This window comes from Aethalodelphis obliquidens, unplaced genomic scaffold (assembly GCF_003676395.1).
Source record: "Aethalodelphis obliquidens isolate GAN/ISIS:26980383/991018 unplaced genomic scaffold, ASM367639v1 scaffold53, whole genome shotgun sequence".
NCBI classification, from domain to species: domain Eukaryota; kingdom Metazoa; phylum Chordata; class Mammalia; order Artiodactyla; family Delphinidae; genus Aethalodelphis; species Aethalodelphis obliquidens.
Window position 1 is genome coordinate 9,719,930 of NW_020837997.1, and position 18,162 is coordinate 9,738,091.

Consider the following 18,162-nt stretch of genomic DNA (forward strand, 5'->3'; position numbering starts at 1 on the left):
CTCAGGGCCACCTGCTCTTTCCCTGTGGCAGCCCTGTTCCTCCTGGGTTGTAGATAGCATTTTCGGAGACTGTCTCCACCACACTGTAATCTCCAAGAGGACGGGGAGCTGGTTTGCCACATTCACCGTGGACTGCCCAGAACCCTGCACAGCAACCGCTAAACTGGATCGCTGAATGACTGACCCTGAGCATGCGCAGTTCTGTGACTACCACGGTGGGGGAGGAGGGGCGTGGGGGGGTGGACTTGGGGGGGGTGGGGTACCTGTATTTTCCTGCCCTACACAGTCTCCTTCCCTTCCCCCCAGTAAGCCAGCCACCCCCGCGATATTACCCTTCTCCTGGGGCCTCAGGGGCCTGCCCATTTGGGGCAGCTTGGACTTGCACAGACCCATCCTGCCAGCAGCCTATGGGGTGATCGCGCCCCATCCCCACCTAGGCCCTGACCCCTCCTGGCTCGGTTCAACGTCCCAAGGGCCCCTGGCCCGATCATTTGGCGAGACGATAGGGTTACCCCCGGGGTTAGGGGTAAGAAATGAACCCGAAAGTGGCTCAGGTAAGTGCCGCAGCAGTTGGGTGCGAAGAAGGCCTCGGTTGCTGTGGTAACGCAGCCTCCTCTGACTCACTTCCGGAGCGGAGTAGCGCATGCGCAAACGCGTCCAAGAGCCCACGAGCTGGGCGAGTTTCTCCCTCCCCTCCCAAGATGCCCGCGGTGGTAAGTGGGACGTCACGTGGGGGGGCGTTCCCACGCGGCGTGATGGGGGTTATCGCGCTATATATTGCGGTCAGCCAGCGCTCCAGGTGTAGAAAGAGTTGTCTTTAGCTCAGAGTCGGCTTCCGCGACTCGGCCTGCTGGAGAGCTTCGCTTCCGGTATAGGCGGCCGCGCAGGCGCAGGTGTGGCACTAGAGGCCTCCGAGGTTGACCGCTGACCCAGTGCCGCCTCCGGATTGATTTTCCCAGGATCTGCTGTACCCCGGGCTTGGGGTCTTCTATCGGAGCCAGAGGCCCGACACCTTGAGGGTGGCTTCCGCGGGACCGAGGGACGCGGACCCCGGGGAAGGCGAAAAGGACGAGGTTCGGACCGGTCCCCGACCATCGCCCATCGCCCATGGCGGCCCTCGTAAGTGTGCGGCGAGGCGGTTCGGGGCGTCCAGGTGGTGGGTTCTGTAGCCCCTCCACTCACCGTCCTGCTTTCTCTCCCCTCAGGGCCCCAGCAGCCAGAATGTCACTGAGTATGTCGTCCGAGTTCCCAAGTAAGTCCCTGACCCTCACCTCCCCCTCTTCCCTCAAAAAGGGATTAAAATTTCACGAGCCTCCAGACGTGCCTGGCACCTCCTGATTCTCCTTCCAGGGCTGGGGTTGAGCTGAGGCCTCTGGGGCATCACTTTTTTGAATGGAGTGAATGAATGAACGAGTACATTAATATACAGTAAGACGCAGCCCCCTGCCTAGCATTCCCTCTGGCAGGAATGCCAACTGTGACAGTTGGCAGGAATGCCAACTGTGACTCTGCTGGGTGGATTCTTCACTTCCGGGATTTTCCTCCTTCAGTAGGCATTCCCTGCCTGCCCACCCCCCGGCCCAGGGCTGAGCTCCCAATTATCCCCATATCTTGGGTTCCTAGAAATCTTTGTCCCTTTTCTCTGAATGGGCTTGGGAGTATGGATCCCACTTTCCTGACAGACTGGGAACCTCTGGGTTCTTTTATGGGCCCCCAGCATGAGCGCAGGCACAAAGGGCTGAGCCAGGGAGGGTTTACTGAATGAATGAATGATTGAGCACTGCCTTTTCTTGTCCATTCCAGAAATACCACCAAAAAATATAATATCATGGCTTTCAATGCAGCCGATAAGGTCAACCTCGCTACTTGGAATCAGGTAAGTCCCGTTTCTGAGGGCGTGAGAGAACCTGATCCTGGCCTTGGTGGTTGTAATAGTTGCTTAGTTGTGATAGTAACTAAGGCTTAGTATCCTCAGCTGTCCCTGGGTGGAGATAAGTGATGACTAAGGCCCAGGCTGAGCTGCTGGGCATCCCTGGGGGTGAGATATGTCTGGCCCTGCAGGAGGTTTCTCCTGAAAGGAGAAATTGTGTCCACTGATGGGCATTTTTTTTTTTTTCTGCAGTATGTGGGCCTCTCACTGTCGTGGCCTCTCCCGTCGCGGAGCACAGGCTCCGGATGCGCAGGCCCAGCGGCCACGGCTCACGGGCCTAGCTGCTCCGCGGCACGTGGGATCTTCCCGGACCAGGGCACAAGCCCGCGGCCCCTGTAGAAAGGTCTTTGGAAACTGTCTTAGTTTGTAGAGGTTGCTATAGCAGCATACCAGAGACTGGGTGGTTTATAAACAACAGACACGTATTTATCACAGTTCCAGAGGTTGGAAGTCCAAGATCAAGGTGCCAACAAGACTTGGTGTCCGGTGAGGGTGTGCTTCCTGTTTCATAGCTGGTACCTTTTCACTGTGTCCTCACCTGGCAGAAGGGGGACGGAGCTCTCTGGAATCCTTTATAAGGGCACACATCCCACTCATAAGGCTCCACCCTCATAACCTAATCATCTCCCAAAGGCCCCACCCCAGATACCATCACACTGGAGATTAGGCTTCAACAAATGCATTTTGGGGGAATTCCCTGGTGGTCCAGTGGTTAGGACTCCACGCTTTCACTGCCGAGGGCCGGGGTTCAATCCCTGGTTGGGGAACTAAGATCCCACAAGCTGCGCAGCAAAAAAAAGCAAAGGCATTTTGGGGGGACACAAACATCCATCCGCAGCAGAAGCCATTAAAGGCTTAGAAACAGAGAACTGTAAAGTGCTTTTGCCACTGTGGGGTCGAGGGCAGGTGAAGGGGACGGGGCGGAGGTGAAGGCTGTGGTCCAGGTGAGCCATGATGGGGTTTGGAGCAAACAGATTTTGAGAAGTGGCTGGGTTCTGGGGTTTCTTTCTTTTTCTTTTCTCTTTTTTTTTTGAATTTTACTTATTTATTTTTTATACAGCAGGTTCTTATTAATTATCTGTTTTATACATATTAGTGTATATATGTCAGTGCCAATCTTTTTCTTTCTAACTTTTCACTGGGAAATAATTTCAAACTTTCAAAAAGCTGCAAAAATTGACATAGTACAGGGCTTGCCCAGATCCCTTCACCCACATTTCACCGAGCGCCTTTTTGCCAACCAGGTGGCTTTGAGTGCCCGCCGCGCAGCTTCGGGGGAGGAAAGGGTGTTGGTGGTGGGATCAGGCCCCCGGATGAGAGGTGTTGCTTCTTGTCCTCCCAGGCCCGGCTGGAACGCGACCTGAGCAACAAGAAGATTTACCAAGAGGAGGAGATGCCCGAGTCGGGCGCCGGCAGCGAGTTCAACCGCAGGCTCCGAGAGGAGGCGCGGAGGAAGAAGTACGGCATAGTCCTCAAGGAGTTCCGGCCCGAGGACCAGCCTTGGCTGCTCCGAGTCAATGGCAAATCAGGCCGGAAGTAAGTGCCGCTCTCGACCCCACTCCGCGGGTGCCCTCGGCTGAACTCTCATGTGCCTGCTGTACGGCGGGGGTAACAGCCCAGGAGTGACAGCTCATCCTCCTGCGAAGGGTTTTACTTGGGTAGATGAGCTGACGGGATGCCCGGGCAGGAGCTCTGAGGGCCGGGATGCCCGAAGCCCGGGCTCTGGTACTGTGGCACCCAGCGAGGGGCCACCTGGGTTCGGGGGGTGGGGAGGACAGAGGTTAGGGGGATGAAGGGCACTTCGGCAGAACAGCGAGCACGAAGGCACGAAGCGCCGAGCCCTAGGGACTGTCACAGCGCATGACAGTGACAGGGTGGGCAGATGGATAGGGCGGTGGGCGCCAGGCTGCAGCTGGACTGTGGGTGGGCTGGGGCCCAGGGGAGCCTGAAGGCTGTAGGCAGGGAAGGGGCACGCTGTAAGACTGCCTCCACTTGCGGGTGATGCCAGAGGCCAGGAGGGGGCTGGCAGTGGTTCAGCCCCCAGGAAGATTCTGGAGGCAAATCCGGAGGGGTCTGACTGTAGGGCCCTGTGCTCTTCATGGCCAGAAAGGACCATGACATATATAATGCAAAGGAACCCTAAGCCCTCTCTGCAAGGTGGGGAGCCGTGCTTCCCAGATGTGGAAATCCAGGCTCAGACAGTCGAAGGGCCAGCTCAAGGCCTTCCAAGCCTCAGATTCTGCTGGGAGGACTCAGGTGGCTCTGGAGAGGGGGTAGGCCTGGGGTTGCAGCGGGGTGTATGAGGGTGGGGCTGGTGCCTCTTCCTCTGGCCGACAGTAACCTTAACTCCATGCAGGTTCAAGGGCATAAAGAAGGGAGGTGTGACAGAGAACACATCCTACTACATCTTTACCCAGTGCCCTGATGGGGCTTTTGAGGCCTTCCCCGTGCACAACTGGTACAACTTCACGCCGCTGGCCAAGCACCGCACGCTCACGGCCGAGGAGGCCGAGGAGGAGTGGGAGAGGTGAGTGAGGGGGCACGACTGGAAATGAGGTGCATCCCCCGAACATCGTTCCCGGTTGGGAGCTGGGAACTCAGTGGTGACCAAGCCAGATCTCACCAGCCCCTCAGGGAGCTCTCAGTCCAGTGGGGGAATGGACATGGGACCATCAGGGATGCACAGGGCGGTGCAAGAGCCAGGGATGGGGGAGTGGCTGAGCTGAGCCCTGGAGCAGGAATCCGCCTACATGGCTTCCCCCAGGCAGGTCTCACAGCTGGATCAACTGCTGGTAGAATACACATAAAGTAACATTTACCAGTTTTAAATGCACAGCTCAGTGGCATTAAGTACGCAGCCATCCGCCCCCTCCACCTCCAGAACTTTCTCATCTTCCCAAACTGAAACTCTGTCCCCATGAAACACTGACTCCCCAGCCCCTCCCCCAGCCCCCGGCCCCCACCATCTACTTCCTGTCTCTGGATCTGAGTCCTCTAGGGAGTGGAATCAGACAGTGTTTGGCCTTTTATGTCTGGTTTATATCACTGAGCATGGTGTCCTCAAGCTTTATCCACATTGTAGTGTGTATCGCTGCTTCATTTTTTAAAAATTTTAATTGTAGTAAAAAAATATGTGAAATTTATCATCTCAACCATTTTTAAGTGTCCCATTCAGTGGTGTTAAGTACATTTACATTCTTGTGTAATGGAGCTTCATTCCTGTTTTTTTTTTTTTTCTTCCTTCCAGTTTAATGGAGGTGTAATTGACATCCAGCACTAAGTTCTATGTGTACAGCATAATGAGTTGACTTACATACACCATGAAATGTTTACCACAATAACTTTTAGTGAACACCCATCATCTCATATAGGTATAAAATAAAAGAGAAAGAAAAAAAATTTTTCCTTGTGATGCGATCTCTTAGGGTTTACTCTCAAAATTTTCATATATAACATACAGCAGTGGTAATTAATCATAATCATGTCATACACTATACATCGCTAGTACTTATTTATCTTATAACTGGAAGTTTGTACCTTTTAACCACCTTCATCCAATTCCCCCTCTTGCCACTTCTGGTAACCACAAATCTGATTCCTTTCTCTGTGAGTTTGTTGGTTGAAGTATCATTGACCTACATCACTATGTTCCTAGTGTACAACCTATTGATTCGATATTTCTATACATTTCAAAATGATCACCACGATGAGTCGAGTTGCATCATCACCATATAAAGATACTGTGTCATCGTTGACTCTGTTCCTATCCTGTACGTTTTATCCCCGTGACATTTATTTTGCAACTGAAAGTTTGTACCTCGTAATCTCCCTCATCTATTTCACTCATCCCCTCACTCCTCTTCCCTCTGGCGACCACCTGTTTGTTCCCTGTATCTATGACTCTGTTTCTGTTTTGTTATGTTTGTTCTTTTTTTTTAATTCCACATATAAGTACAGTATTTATCTTCCACATCTTGGTTATTGTAAATAGTGCTGTAATGAACATAGGGGTGCATATATCTTTTTGAGTTAGTGTTTTTCTTTTCTTCGGAAAGACACCCAGAAGTGGAATTTGGGATTCTACGGTAGTTTTAATTTAATCTCCATACTGTTTTCCACAGTGGCTGCACCAATTTACATTCCCACCAACAGTGCACGAGGGTTCCCTTTTCTCCACACCCTCACCAACCCTTGTTATTTGTTGTCTTTTGAAAATAACCATTCTGACTGGTGTGAGGTGATATCTTATTACAGTTTTTTTTTTTTTTTTTTTGCGGTACGCGGGCCTCTCACTGCTGTGGCCTCTCCCACCGCAGAGCACAGGCTCCGGACGCGCAGGCTCAGCAGCTGTGGCCCATGGGCCCAGCCGCTCCGCGGTATGCGGGATCCTCCCAGACCGGGACACGAACCCGCATCCCCTGCATCGGCAGGTGGACTCCCAACCACTGTGCCACCAGGGAAGCCCTCTTATTACAGTTTGGATTTGCATTTCCCTGATCATTTGTGATGTTGAGCATCTCTTCATGTGTTTGTTGGCATCTGTATGTCTTTTTTGGAAAAATGTCTATTCAGGTCTTCTGCCCATTTTTTTTTTTTTTCCTCGGTACGTGGGCCTCTCACTGTTGTGGCCTCTCCCGTTGCGGAGCACAGGCTCCAGACGCGCAGGCTCAGTGGCCATGGCTCATGGGCCCAGCCGCTCTGTGGCATGTGGGATCTTCCCAGACCGGGGCACGAACCCGTGTCCCCTGCATCGGCAGGCGGACTCTCAACCGCTGCGCCACCAGGGAAGCCCTTCTGCCCATTTTTTAATCAGATTGTTTGCTTTTTTCATGTTGAGTTGTATGAGTTCTTTGTATTTTGGATATTAACCCCTTATCAGATATATCATTTGCAAATACCTTCTCCCATTCAGTGGGCAACCTTTTTGGTTTGCTGATGGTTTCCTTCATTGTGCAAAAGCTTTTTAGTTTGGTGTTGCCCTATTTATTTTTGCTCTTGTTTCCCTTGTCTGGGGAGACATATCCAAAAAAATACTGCTAAGACCAATGTCAAAGAGTATACTGCTTATGTTTTCTTCTAGAATTTTTATGCTTTGAGGTCTTACATTTAAGTCTTTAATCCATTTTGAGTTTATTTTTGTGTGTAGTGTGAGAGAATAGTCCCATTTTCTCAATACCGTTTATTGAAGAGACTGTCTTCTCTTCATTATATATTCTTGCCTCCTTTGTTGTAGATTTATTGACTATATAATGTGCGTTCATTCCTAGACTGTCTATTCTGTTCCATCGGTCTATGTGTTTTTGTGCCAGTACCATACTGTTTTGATGACTGTAGGTTTGTAGTATAGTTTGAGAGCAGGGCGCATGATACCTCCAGCTTTGTTGTTCTTTCTCAAAGTTGTTTTGGCTACTTGGGGTCTTTTGTCTTTTCATAGAAATTTCAGAATTATTTTTTTGGTTCTGTGAAAAATGCCATTGGTGTTTTGATAGGGATTGCATTGACTCTCTAGATTGCCTTGGGTAGAATGGTCGCTTTAACAATATTCATCCTCCCAATCCATGAGCATGGTGTATCTTTCCATTTGTTCGTGTCATCTTCAATTTCTTTCTTATAGTTTTCTGAGTACAAGTCTTTCACCTCCTCGGTTAGATTTATACCTAGGTATTTTGTTCTTTTGGATGCGATTGTAAATGGGATTGTTTTCTTAATTTTTCTTTCTGATAGTTTGTTGTTAGTGTGTAGAAACACAACAGATTTGTATATATTAGTTTTATATCCTGCAGTATCATTTATCAGTTCTAATTGTTTTTTTGGTGGTATGTTCAGGATTTTCTGTATATAGTATCATGTCATTTGCAGACAGTTTTACTTCTTCCATTCCAATTCGGATTCCTTATTTTTTCTTATCTGATGGCTGTGGCTAGGACTTCCAGTACCATGTTGAATACAGTTTCATTCTTTTTTATTTATATACTACCCATGAATTCTGCTCCTGTTGTTATATACAATCCTAAGACTCTCTTTATTTTTATTATTTTAAAAATTTTTTATAAATTTATTTATTTTTGGCTGTGTTGGGTCTTCGTTGCTGCACACAGGCTTTCTGTAGTTGTGGCAAGTGGGGGCTGCTCTTCGTTGCAGTGCACAGGCTTCTCACTGCAGTGGCTTCTCTTGTTGCAGAGCACGGGCTGTAGGCACACGCTTCAGTAGTTATGGCACACAGGCTCAGTAGTTGTGGCTTGTGGGCTCTAGAGCACAGGCTTAGTAGTTGTGGCGCACGGGCTTAGTTGCTCCGTGGCATGTGGGATCTTCCCGGACCAGGGCTCAAACCCATGTCCCCAGCATTGGCAGGCAGATTCTTAACCACTGCGCCACCAGGGAAGTCCCCTAAGACTGTCTTTAAATGCAATCACGTTTTTAAAAACTTTCATCACCACTCTAAATGGAAACACCAGTACCCCCTGCCATTAAAAAGAAGGCACCCATGAACTACAACAAAAGCGACGGATGTGACTGTATCATATGGCCTGATTCTGTTGCCCGAGAGAGGCCCTGAGCCCAAGCGAGGTGCTGGGGCATCAGCGTCGCGTGAGGCCTTCTCCTGAGGGACTCCGGGTAGAGCGGGAACTGAAGGAGGGCCAGCTCTCCCTGTGTGATCTCAGGCTGTTGCTGCCACACCTGTGCGTCCCCATGTGCGGGGTCAGCTTGTCCCTCTTCTCACCTACATGTGTCTGTGGTTCCCCTCTGGGGAATGCCCGGTGGAAGTGCAGGGTGGCACCCGGGACAAGGCCCAGCTGCTGGAGGCGGGCTCTGGAGCCAGGCCCCTTGTCAGCCCCTGCTGTGCCCCCCACCCACAGGAGAAACAAAGTCCTGAACCACTTCAGCATCATGCAGCAGCGGCGGCTCAAGGACCAGGACCAGGACGAGGAGGAAGAGGAGAAGGAGAAGCGTGGGCGCAAGAAGGCCAGTGAGCTGCGCATCCATGACCTGGAGGATGACCTGGAGATGTCCTCTGATGACAGCGAGGCCAGTGGCGAGGAGGGTGAGGCTGGCAGAGCTTCCGTGGCTGGGGTGGTCGGCACAGCTGCCTGATTAGTGCCCGGTCATAATTTATCAAGGTGGCTGTGTGATGACTCAGAGAGGTTAATGCCCCTGAAAGGAAAACTTGGTTACTCATGGGCCCCTGGGCCCGGGAGATTGTCCGCTTGGGGAAGCGCCAGGGTTGGTAGGAGGCAGCAGGGAGCCATAGGAAGGCCTCGGCCACAGCCTCAACTGGGGTTTCCAAGGAAACGGCTTAGGACTGGCCAGTTTGAGTCATGCCAGTGGGCTCTGGGCCAAGGCCTGGTCTCTGGCTGCCCAGGTGATACAGGGCAGGGATGGTGGCCCTGCGTGTGAGAGAGAAGGGGGTGGTGGGGGTGTGGAGTCGGGTTGGCCTGTGGGTGAGAGGTGCGCCCCTGGGCCAGCTCTTTGCCTCTTGGAGGAATTGGGGCCGGTCCTGGTGTCTCTCCCCAGAGGGCAAAGGCCCAGAGACATCAGGTGTCATCGGATACACAAAGCGTGAAGTGTGCCCATCCGAGCCCCTCCCCTTGTCTCCCCTTCCCCAGGCGGCCGAGCCCTCAAAGCCAAGAAGAAGGCGCCGCCCAGCAAGGGGGGCAGGAAGAAGAAGAAGAAGAAGGGGTCAGACGACGAGGCCTTTGAGGACAGTGACGATGGGGACTTTGAGGGCCAGGAGGTGGACTACATGTCCGACGGCTCCAGGTGAGGCAGGCAGGAGGCGAATGTGAGACCCTGGGCCGGCCTGCACATGCATTCCCTCACCCTCTGCCCGCTCTGTGCTTGTCTTGCAGCAGCTCCCAGGATGAGCTGGAGGGCAAGCCCAAGGTCACCCAGCAGGAGGAGGGCCCCAAGGGCGTGGACGAGCAGAGTGAGAGCAGCGAGGAGAGCGAGGAGGAGAAGCCACCTGAGGAGGACAAGGAGGACGAGGAGGAGAAGAAGGCGCCCACGCCGCAGGACAAGAAGCGGAGGAAAGGTGGGTGCGCCTCCCCCGGCCGCGGCCCAGGCCCCTGATCTGGGATGGGGCTGGGGGGGCGGGGCCTCCGCTCCTGACGCCCCTCCTCTGGCCCTGCGCAGACAGCAGCGAGGAGTCGGACAGCTCAGAGGAGAGTGACATCGACAGCGAGGCCTCCTCGGCGCTCTTCATGGCGGTAAGGCCCAGCCCGGGGCGGGGGGACGGCGTGTCCCTCTCCAGACTCACATCCCCAACTCTGGTGTCCCAGAAGAAGAAGACGCCCCCCAAGAGGGAGCGGAAGCAGTCGGGTGGCAGCTCCCGGGGCAACAGCCGGCCCGGCACACCCAGCACGGAGACGGGCAGCACTTCCTCCACCCTGCGGGCGGCCGCCAACAAGCTGGAGCAGGGTGAGTCACCCCATCCCGCCCTGCCCGCCTCAACCTCTTGACCCCGTACTTGCCCTCCCTTTCAGCATCCTGTCTGCCTGCCCCTGAACCCCTTGCACATGTAATCCTGGCATCGCTGGCCCGGGGTTCCCCCAGGGGTCCAGCCTCCCCGCCCCAAGGCTCAGCCCCGCCTCTGCTCCCACAGGGAAGCGGACCAGCGAGACGCCGGCGGCCAAGCGGCTGCGGCTGGACACCGGGCCCCAGAGCCTGTCGGGGAAGTCCACCCCTCAGCCCCAGTCCGGGAAGTCCACTCCCAGCAGCGGGTAAGTTGGCGAGGATGGCAGGAGCAGGGAGGGGGCTTGGGGGGGGGCCTCGGAGGGGGCCTTGGGGACGGAGGGCCGCCTGCTGACACCCACCTGCCCACCTCCAGCGACGTGCAGGTGACCGAGGATGCCGTGCGCCGCTACCTGACACGGAAGCCCATGACCACCAAGGACCTGCTGAAGAAGTTCCAGACCAAGAAGACGGGGCTGAGCAGTGAGCAGACGGTGAACGTGCTGGCCCAGATCCTCAAGCGCCTGAACCCCGAGCGCAAGATGATCAATGACAAGATGCACTTCTCCCTCAAGGAGTGAGGCTCCCCCAATAAACAGGCTCTGTTTTCTAGAATCCTCGGGCTCTTGATTCCCACACTCACCACCTCCTGTCCCGCTGCCCGTCTGTCACCCCACCCTCTGAGTCTGAGGACCCCAGTGTTTTCTCCACAGTTTACTTCTCTCAGTCTCCAGTCCCCTGCTTCTGAAACCTCTAGAACTTAATCCTCTCCTTACCCCTCAGCCTCCTCCACTGGGCTTCTGCTGGGTGATCTCTTTCAGGTCTTCCTTTGACCAGTTCTCCCTTCAGCTGTGGCTTAGCCACCACCTAAACCATTCAGTACTTAGTTTCACTGTCTGTTTTCCAATTCTCCAAGTTATCTTTGTTTCTTTCTCAGATCAGCAGGTCTGTTTTGAGTGTCTGGCCCCTTCTGTTTTTGATCCCTTCTTTCACATTTTTAGTTTTAAGCATCTTTGACTTACAGTCTCCATCACACTCACCTAGGACCTGAAGCTCACGGGCATCCTGCTGTATCCTGACTCCTTTTCATGATCTGTTCTCATGTTTTGGGATCTGGGATGGCGGACTCATGGCCAGCTCGGGCCTCTATCTGTGAGACTCCCGCATGGTCTGCTTTGCAGGCAAGTCCTTCCAGATGGTTTTTGCCTATGCTCCCAGCAGGTGCCCCAGAAGTCCTGTCCTGAGCCCATTTTAGGTGTGGTTCTCAGCTTGTGGCTCTGTCCCTACACGGCGACAAAATCCCAAACCCCCTTCTTGCTGATCTTGGCATCTGGCCCCTATTTTTCAACTTCCCAGTGATGTTTCTGGGGCTTCCCTTAGATGCTTACAAGTTGGTTAGGCGTTTATTTTATCTAGCATTGCTAGGAGTGCTGTAGCAGGAGGGCTTTTTGAGTTCGTGGATAGTCACGTTGCTGGAAGCGGAATTTGGCAGCAGGAGTACTTCTGAACCCCCGTTGGAGGGATCCAGCTGGGGGCAGGATGCCGGCCTTCCGTCTTGCCCAAGCTGGAGACTGCGGGTGGAAAACTTTCCCATCCAGTTCCACAGGCCCTTGGCTGCCGAGCGGGAATGCCTGAGACGCCAGGTTAATTCCTAGGAATGTCCCAGGTCATTCCACCCTCCCTCCCCATCCTTCCGCCAGGCCTTTTGGGAGAGAAGCAATGGCCCCTTGCCCTGGCAATTTCACCCCTGCTCTGCCTGCCACGTGGACCGAGGTCTAAGGCCTCCCCACCAGGCCGGGCCATGTGCCCCGGTGGTTCAGAGCAGGGGTCTTCCATTCAGCTTGACTTGGGTCCAAATCCCACCGGTGTTTCTTAATTCTGGGTGACTTTGGATAAGTGACATTCCCACCCCCCATCTGAAAGTAGTCTCAATAAACAGCGCAAGAAAAACCACACCAAAACCATTGAGGCGGTCCCCTGTGGGTGGAGTTGAGGTCCTCTCCAGTCTCTTGCTGATACAAAAGGCAGCGAATAACCCTGAGCTTGCATCTTGCCTCACTTGAGGAGGATGAGTTCCTGAGCAGGTGTCCTGGATCAGGGATGTGATTTGCACCTTCTGCAGCAAATGCTCAGCGGCTACCGATTTACAGTGCTACCAACAGGCGTGCCCGTGTCACACACACACACACACACACACACACCCAGCCGGGTGTAAGCACACTTTGATGTCTGCCAATCTTGGGTGCACAGTCTCATCCGAGTTTTAAGCCAGTCTCACCTGCGTGAGATTGAGCACCTCGTCAAACCTCCACAAGCTGTTCGTATTTCCCTTGCCTCAGAAGCTCTCGCAACTGCACAGTGCCAGGCACCACGTTACACACTAAATGCGTCTTCTGTCTGTCCTCCCCACGTGGGAGGGACTCTGGTTTAGCCCCCTTTCACGGCTGGGGATGGAGGCTCACTTCCCTGGGGTGATGGGAAGGGCAGGGAGGTCGCCGGGACCAGGGTGGGGCCTAACCGCCCCTCTGCTCTGATGCCCTCTGACCCTAGGGCAGGACTGAGGTCCCAGGGGGCTCAGGTTGGCCTTCTAGAGACAGGAGTCCCTGCGGGGTGAGCTTCCTGCCCCTGGTGTCCCAGCTCTTGGCTGTCCCCGGGCCTCTCCCCTTTCCTGTTTTGATGCTGGCCCCGCCAGGCCCGGAGACAGGGGCATGATGTCTTAATCCTCCAGGCAGGAGCCACGATGGATTCCCCATCAGCTCACCCACCTGCCAACCCACCTCTTCCCCCTACCCACGTCTGCTCTACCTGGTGCGTGACACAGGGGCTACTGAGCCCCAGCACCCTGCCCAAGTGGGGAGAGCCCCCAGTGGGGGACCCACGGGGCCCCCCACCTCTCCCTCCAGATGGCAGGTCGGGTGGGGACCCTGGTTGCCCGCCCTGGGCTCGGCCCTGGCTGCCGCCACGACACTCGTAAATCAGGGGGTGGAGGGGGTGTCGGAAATAGGTCTGTGGAATGTCTGGATGGGGTATGCGGGGGGTGTGCGCCCTTAACTCTTAGAAGGATGTGCGGTGTGGGGCAGGAGGAAAGGGACTGCCTGGGCCCCAGGTGTGGGACGCGGAGGCCTTTGTGACAGGGCAGCGGCCGGCAGTGAAGAGGTTATCTCCGCAGCTCAGGCGGGGGATAAATTGAGGACGCAGGGCATCTCCACCCTCAGGACCTGCCCGTCACCATGGCCACAGGACGAGTCCTGCTAGGCTCTCTGCTGCTCCTGACCCTGCACTTGGACCTCCGCGGGGGCCCTGGGGCCTGGGGGGCTTCGGTGGCAGAGGAGGAGCTCTTGTCTGAGCCAGTGGTGGACAGAGGGACCTGGAGGCCGCAGCTGGGTAAGGACCCCCAGAACCCCGTGCGCTCCCTGACTCCTTCCCGCCCAGACCCTGCCCGCTGTCAGCTGCCCCCTGTCCCCGCAGGCACCCGCCCGCGCCGAGCCCTGGCCGGTCCGTGCCAGCTGTGGAGCCTACCCTTGCCCGTGGCCGAGCTGGGCTTGGGCTACACGTCGGAGGAGACGGTCATCTTCCGCTACTGTGCCGGCAGCTGTCCCCGCGGCGCCCGCACCCAGCACGGCCTGACGCTGGCCCGGCTGCGGGGTCAGGGCCGAGCCCACGGTGGGCCCTGCTGCCGCCCCACCCGCTACGCCGATGTGGCCTTCCTCGACGATCGCCACCGCTGGCAGCGGCTGCCCCAGCTCTCGGCGGCAGCCTGTGGCTGCGGCGGCTGAGAATGCCCGGCCTGGGGCCCTGCAGCCGCTGGAGGAGCTCAGCTGACTTATTTATTGGAGGCTTGGATGCTGAGGCGAAGAGAAGGGGAGGTGGTTTGGGCCGCCAGCAAGGGGCGCAATAAAGGAAACTGCTCCTCCAGCCTCGTGAGTGTGTGTCCTGCCGGGGATGCTCCCGACGGGTGGGCAGGTGGGGTCCCGGGCTTCCCCTGCAGATTCCGGCCCCCCAAAACAGCCGGTGCCAGGAAGGCCAGCTTGTCCACTCTCCAACTTTATTCACAAACACGGTGTCTTGAGCAGCTGGGGGGGAGGGCCCCGGGGTCAGCAGGGTGGGGGCAGCTGCCCGGGCTCCCCAGGCCCCATCCCCTCAGGGAGGGAGCGGCAGATCACAGAGATGCGTCGGCCCCGGGGAACCCGACGCTCCCCAAAAAAGGACTCTTCATCCCGAAGGATCTCGTGAGAGAAGTCATAACGGGCCGAACCCCTGCAAGAGAAAATAGAGGCTGTGGCCGGGTGGGGTGAGGGCAGCCCCTGTTCCAGGCAGAGCGCCTGCGGTGGGGGGTAGAGTCTGCTGTCAGGGCTGAAGGAGAGAAGGTGCTCAAAGTGCTGGGTGGGCATCTCAGGAGTTACTGGTGGGGTGGGGGCTCCCTGGCTGCCAGTACCTAAGGATGTAGAGGGAGCCCGGCTCCAGCAAGAGTTCCAGCCACTCCCCTGGCTCCTGGGTGTGCACCAGCCGCATGACGCTGGGAGACAGCAGGGACAGGCCAGCAATCGTGGATCCACAGAACTGGAAGAGGGGACACACTGGCAGGTGGGCTTTGGCCTGGCCGGCTCACCCCCAGCCGGGAACTCCAAGGCACTGGCCTCTGCACACCTTGATGCTGTCCACGTGTGGCTTGATGTACCCCCGAGGTTCCAGGTCCAGCACGTGCACCGAGGAGAGCAGGGTCTGGCCGGGGCCAAAGGCGGCTGCCTGCACACGCTGCAGGATCGACCGGCTTGCCTCTGACCAGCGCGACTTCTCTGTCTCTCGGAAGCCGTGGATGGCCTGCCCAGAGAGCTCAGGTCAAGCCTGGAAGCTCCCAGGGGGGAAAAGGGAAACTAAGGCACATTGTGGGGCTAGGGTGGGTTGGGGGAGAGGGTGGTGGAAGTGCAAAGCAAAGGCCTGGTTTTTCCAGCATGACCCTTGACCCCACCCTCAACTCACAACCTTGGTCCTATCTACCCCATGATGCTGGGTCTCAGACCCCAACCCTGACCCATCTGGGTCTGGCCTTAGTCGTTTTTTAAAAAATATTATTTATTTTTGGCTGTGTTGGGTCTCCGTTGCTGCGCGCAGGCTTTCTCTAGTTGCGGCGAGCGGGCTTCTCATTGCGGTGGCTTCTCTTGTTGCGGAGCACGGGCTTCAGTAGCTGTGGCGTCTGGGCTCAGGAGTTGTGGCACATGGGCTTAGTTGCTCCGTGGCGTGTGGGATCTTCCTGGACCAGGGATCGAACCCCTGGCCTCAGTCCTTTCTACCCACCATCAGGCTCCAATTCAGTCCCAGATGCCGTCCCTAATGCTGGCCCAGCTTCAATATTCACAACATGATCCCACCCAACACCAGGTCCACCCCCAACCCGTGACCCTCCCTCACTCCCTCCACACCGTTTCCGCCCCTAACTTTGGTCCTGTTCCCCAAACACCCCTCAGTTCCAGGTTCTGCCTCCTGTTACGACCCTGCCCTCACGTCCAAAACGCTCTCCCTGCCCGCAAGGCCCCTCAGCTTCAAGACACTGCCCCCATTCCCAGGTCCCGCCCCCAGATGTAGCCTCGCCCACCCCAGGGCTCCACTCCCCGTCCCGCCCCTAACGTCCCAGGTCCCGCCCCGCTGTGGCTCCGCCCCCAGCGCCAGCAGCCTCACCGCGTCCCAGTGATCGTACTCGTATCGACGGCGGCGCAGCTGGGGTTCCAGCTCGCTGCTCAGTGTCTCCTCCTCGGCCGCGCTCAGGAAGCCGGGCCGTACCACGGCCGCGTCCCGTAGGCGGCTTAGCACGGCCGGCCCCGAGCCCCGCACCCAGCCCTGCCCGGCCACGCTCCGCAGCGCTAGCCGCCCACTCCCGGCCATAGCCCCGGAGCCGGGTCGTGGAAGCTGCCGGGGTCAGGAGCACGCCCCCGCCCCAGAGCCATTGGCTGTGGTTACGCCGAGTCCTTCCAGCGATTGGCGTTTCTCAGAGTCCCGCCTCTCGCTCAAGGCTACTGGTTGTTACTCGGCTCGCCCTCTCGAGCTATTGGCTCTCCCCATGATCCGCCTCCTCTCCCGCGGTATTGGGCGCCATCGACCGCAGTGACTCAGACTAATGGCTGTGCCTAAAGTCCGTCTTCCAGAGGGCGGGGCGGCGGTGGGCGAAGGCTTGATAGGGCCGGGGGTCAGAGGTCAGGGGTCATAGAAGGATTGGGCCAAGGCTAGAGGTTAAGGGCAGAGTACAGCTAGGCTGAGATCTAGGGGTCAAGGGAGTGACGTCAAGGCTGTGATTATGGGCTGGGGCCAGGTTTGTGGAGTTAGGGGATTCAGTCAAAGGTCAAAGCGAGGCGCCTCCCGTTCCCCCTCTCTTTACTGGGTCATTCCCACCCCCATACAAACAGGCTGGCTCCCAGCTTAAAAACAGGACATAAACAAAAGATCCTCTTCCTTTAATGGTAGAATTGTCATGTCACCATTTTGCAGGCCTTATTGGAATATTGGTGGTTCTAGACAAGGACTCTCATTCCCTCCTAACGTCATGAGAGGGACAACTGGATTTAATGTGCCTCCTGCTAGGAGGCACCCTCAACTGAGAGGTCATTTGCCAAAAAGCGGAACGTGAATCCGATCAGATTTGTCTAGATTCATACACCAGGTTACCGGAAATACCAAGGACAGAATCACATCATCAAAATTCAGACAGAGGGAAAGTCCACAAGACAAACAACGATGTTTCTCCAACCGGTGAATTTCAAGGAAAGAGAAGAAAAAGAGGGAGAGATTGAGAGATTAAGGGGAAACCTGCAGTAATAAGACACTTAAAGATTTATCAACCAGCGGCAATGCCTGCACCTTATTGGGATCCTGATTGGAACAAACTAAAAAAAAGAAATAGCGACAACCAGGGAAATTTTGACATGGGTTGAATATTCGACCATGGTAAGTGTTGTTATTTTTTTAAAGTTTGAAAATGATATTGTGGTTGTCTTTTTAAAGATTCCTTATCCTTTTGTCTATTTATTTATTTTTTAAATTTTTACAGGTTTTTTTTTTTTTTTTTGCGACACTGCTTGGCATGTAGGATCTTGGTTCCCTGACCAGGGGTTGAACCTGTACCCCCTGCAGTGGAAGCGTGGATTCTTAACCACGGGACCACCAGGGAAGTCCCTATTTACTTATTTATTTATTTAGTTTTAGCTGCGTTGGGTCTTCGTTTTGGGGGCCGGCTTTCTCCAGTTTTGGTGAGCGGGAGCTACCCTTCATTGCGGTGCACAGGCTTCTCATTGTGGTGGCTTCTCTTGTTGCGGAGCACGGGCTCTAGGCACTTGGGCTTCAGTACTTGTGGCATGTGGGCTCAGTAGTTGTGGCTCATGGGCTCTAGAGCGCAGGCTCAGTAGTTGTGGAGCACAGGCTGAGTTGCTTCACGGCATGTGGGATCTTCGCGGACCAGGGCTCGAAAACCCGTGTCCCCGGCATTGGCAGGCAGATTCTTAACCACTGCGCCACCAGGGAAGTCCCCATATTTATTTATTTATTTATTGGCTGCGTTGGGTCTTCGTTGCTGCACGCAGGCTTTCTCTAATTTCAGCGAGCAGGGGTTACTCTTGGTTGCGGTGCGCTGGCTTCTCATTGCAGTGGCTTCTCTTGTTGCGGAGCATGGGCTCTAGGCACATGGGCTTCAGTAGTTGTGGCACACGGGCTCCGTAGTTGTGGCTCGCGGGCTCTAGAGCGCAGGTTCAGTAGTTGTGGCGCACGGGCTTAGTTGCTCCGTGGCATGTGGGATCTTC

General features: G+C 55.4%; 3 protein-coding genes across 7 annotated transcripts; 2 read left to right on the top strand and 1 right to left on the bottom strand.

Moving 5' to 3' along the window:
* The first annotated feature begins 788 nt into the window (after positions 1–788).
* Positions 789–10,993, top strand: GTF2F1 (general transcription factor IIF subunit 1). Of its 3 annotated transcripts, none has more exons than XM_027085324.1 (12): positions 789–1,119; positions 1,206–1,252; positions 1,804–1,876; positions 3,273–3,466; positions 4,287–4,457; positions 8,788–8,972; positions 9,535–9,688; positions 9,781–9,959; positions 10,061–10,134; positions 10,207–10,345; positions 10,530–10,647; positions 10,755–10,993. In XM_027085324.1, the coding sequence occupies exons 1-12, from the start codon at positions 1,108–1,110 to the stop codon at positions 10,957–10,959; spliced, it is 1,551 nt and encodes a 516-aa protein (XP_026941125.1). In that variant the 5' UTR covers positions 789–1,107; the 3' UTR covers positions 10,960–10,993. The 3 variants fall into 3 exon arrangements, with proteins under 3 accessions (XP_026941125.1, XP_026941126.1, XP_026941124.1); XM_027085325.1 differs by having other exon boundaries at positions 790–1,119; positions 9,778–9,959; positions 10,210–10,345; XM_027085323.1 differs by having other exon boundaries at positions 792–1,119; positions 9,778–9,959.
* Positions 10,994–11,105: 112 nt separating this feature from the next.
* On the top strand, positions 11,106–14,311 carry PSPN (persephin). 3 transcript variants are annotated; one of them, XM_027085329.1, is made up of 3 exons: positions 11,106–11,559; positions 13,594–13,762; positions 13,847–14,311. In XM_027085329.1, exons 1-3 carry the CDS (start codon positions 11,467–11,469, stop codon positions 14,152–14,154), a joined length of 570 nt encoding a protein of 189 aa, XP_026941130.1. In that variant the 5' UTR covers positions 11,106–11,466; the 3' UTR covers positions 14,155–14,311. The 3 variants fall into 3 exon arrangements, with proteins under 3 accessions (XP_026941130.1, XP_026941131.1, XP_026941129.1); XM_027085330.1 differs by having other exon boundaries at positions 11,106–12,021; positions 13,594–14,311; XM_027085328.1 differs by having other exon boundaries at positions 13,594–14,311.
* An 89-nt stretch (positions 14,312–14,400) lies between these two features.
* On the bottom strand, positions 14,401–16,287 carry ALKBH7 (alkB homolog 7, RNA demethylase). The gene is made up of 4 exons (XM_027085327.1): positions 16,055–16,287; positions 15,026–15,199; positions 14,814–14,938; positions 14,401–14,635 (listed from the first exon to the last, which is right to left on the bottom strand). The coding sequence occupies exons 1-4, from the start codon at positions 16,256–16,258 to the stop codon at positions 14,473–14,475; spliced, it is 666 nt and encodes a 221-aa protein (XP_026941128.1). The 5' UTR covers positions 16,259–16,287; the 3' UTR covers positions 14,401–14,472.
* Between the last annotated feature and the right edge of the window lie 1,875 nt (positions 16,288–18,162).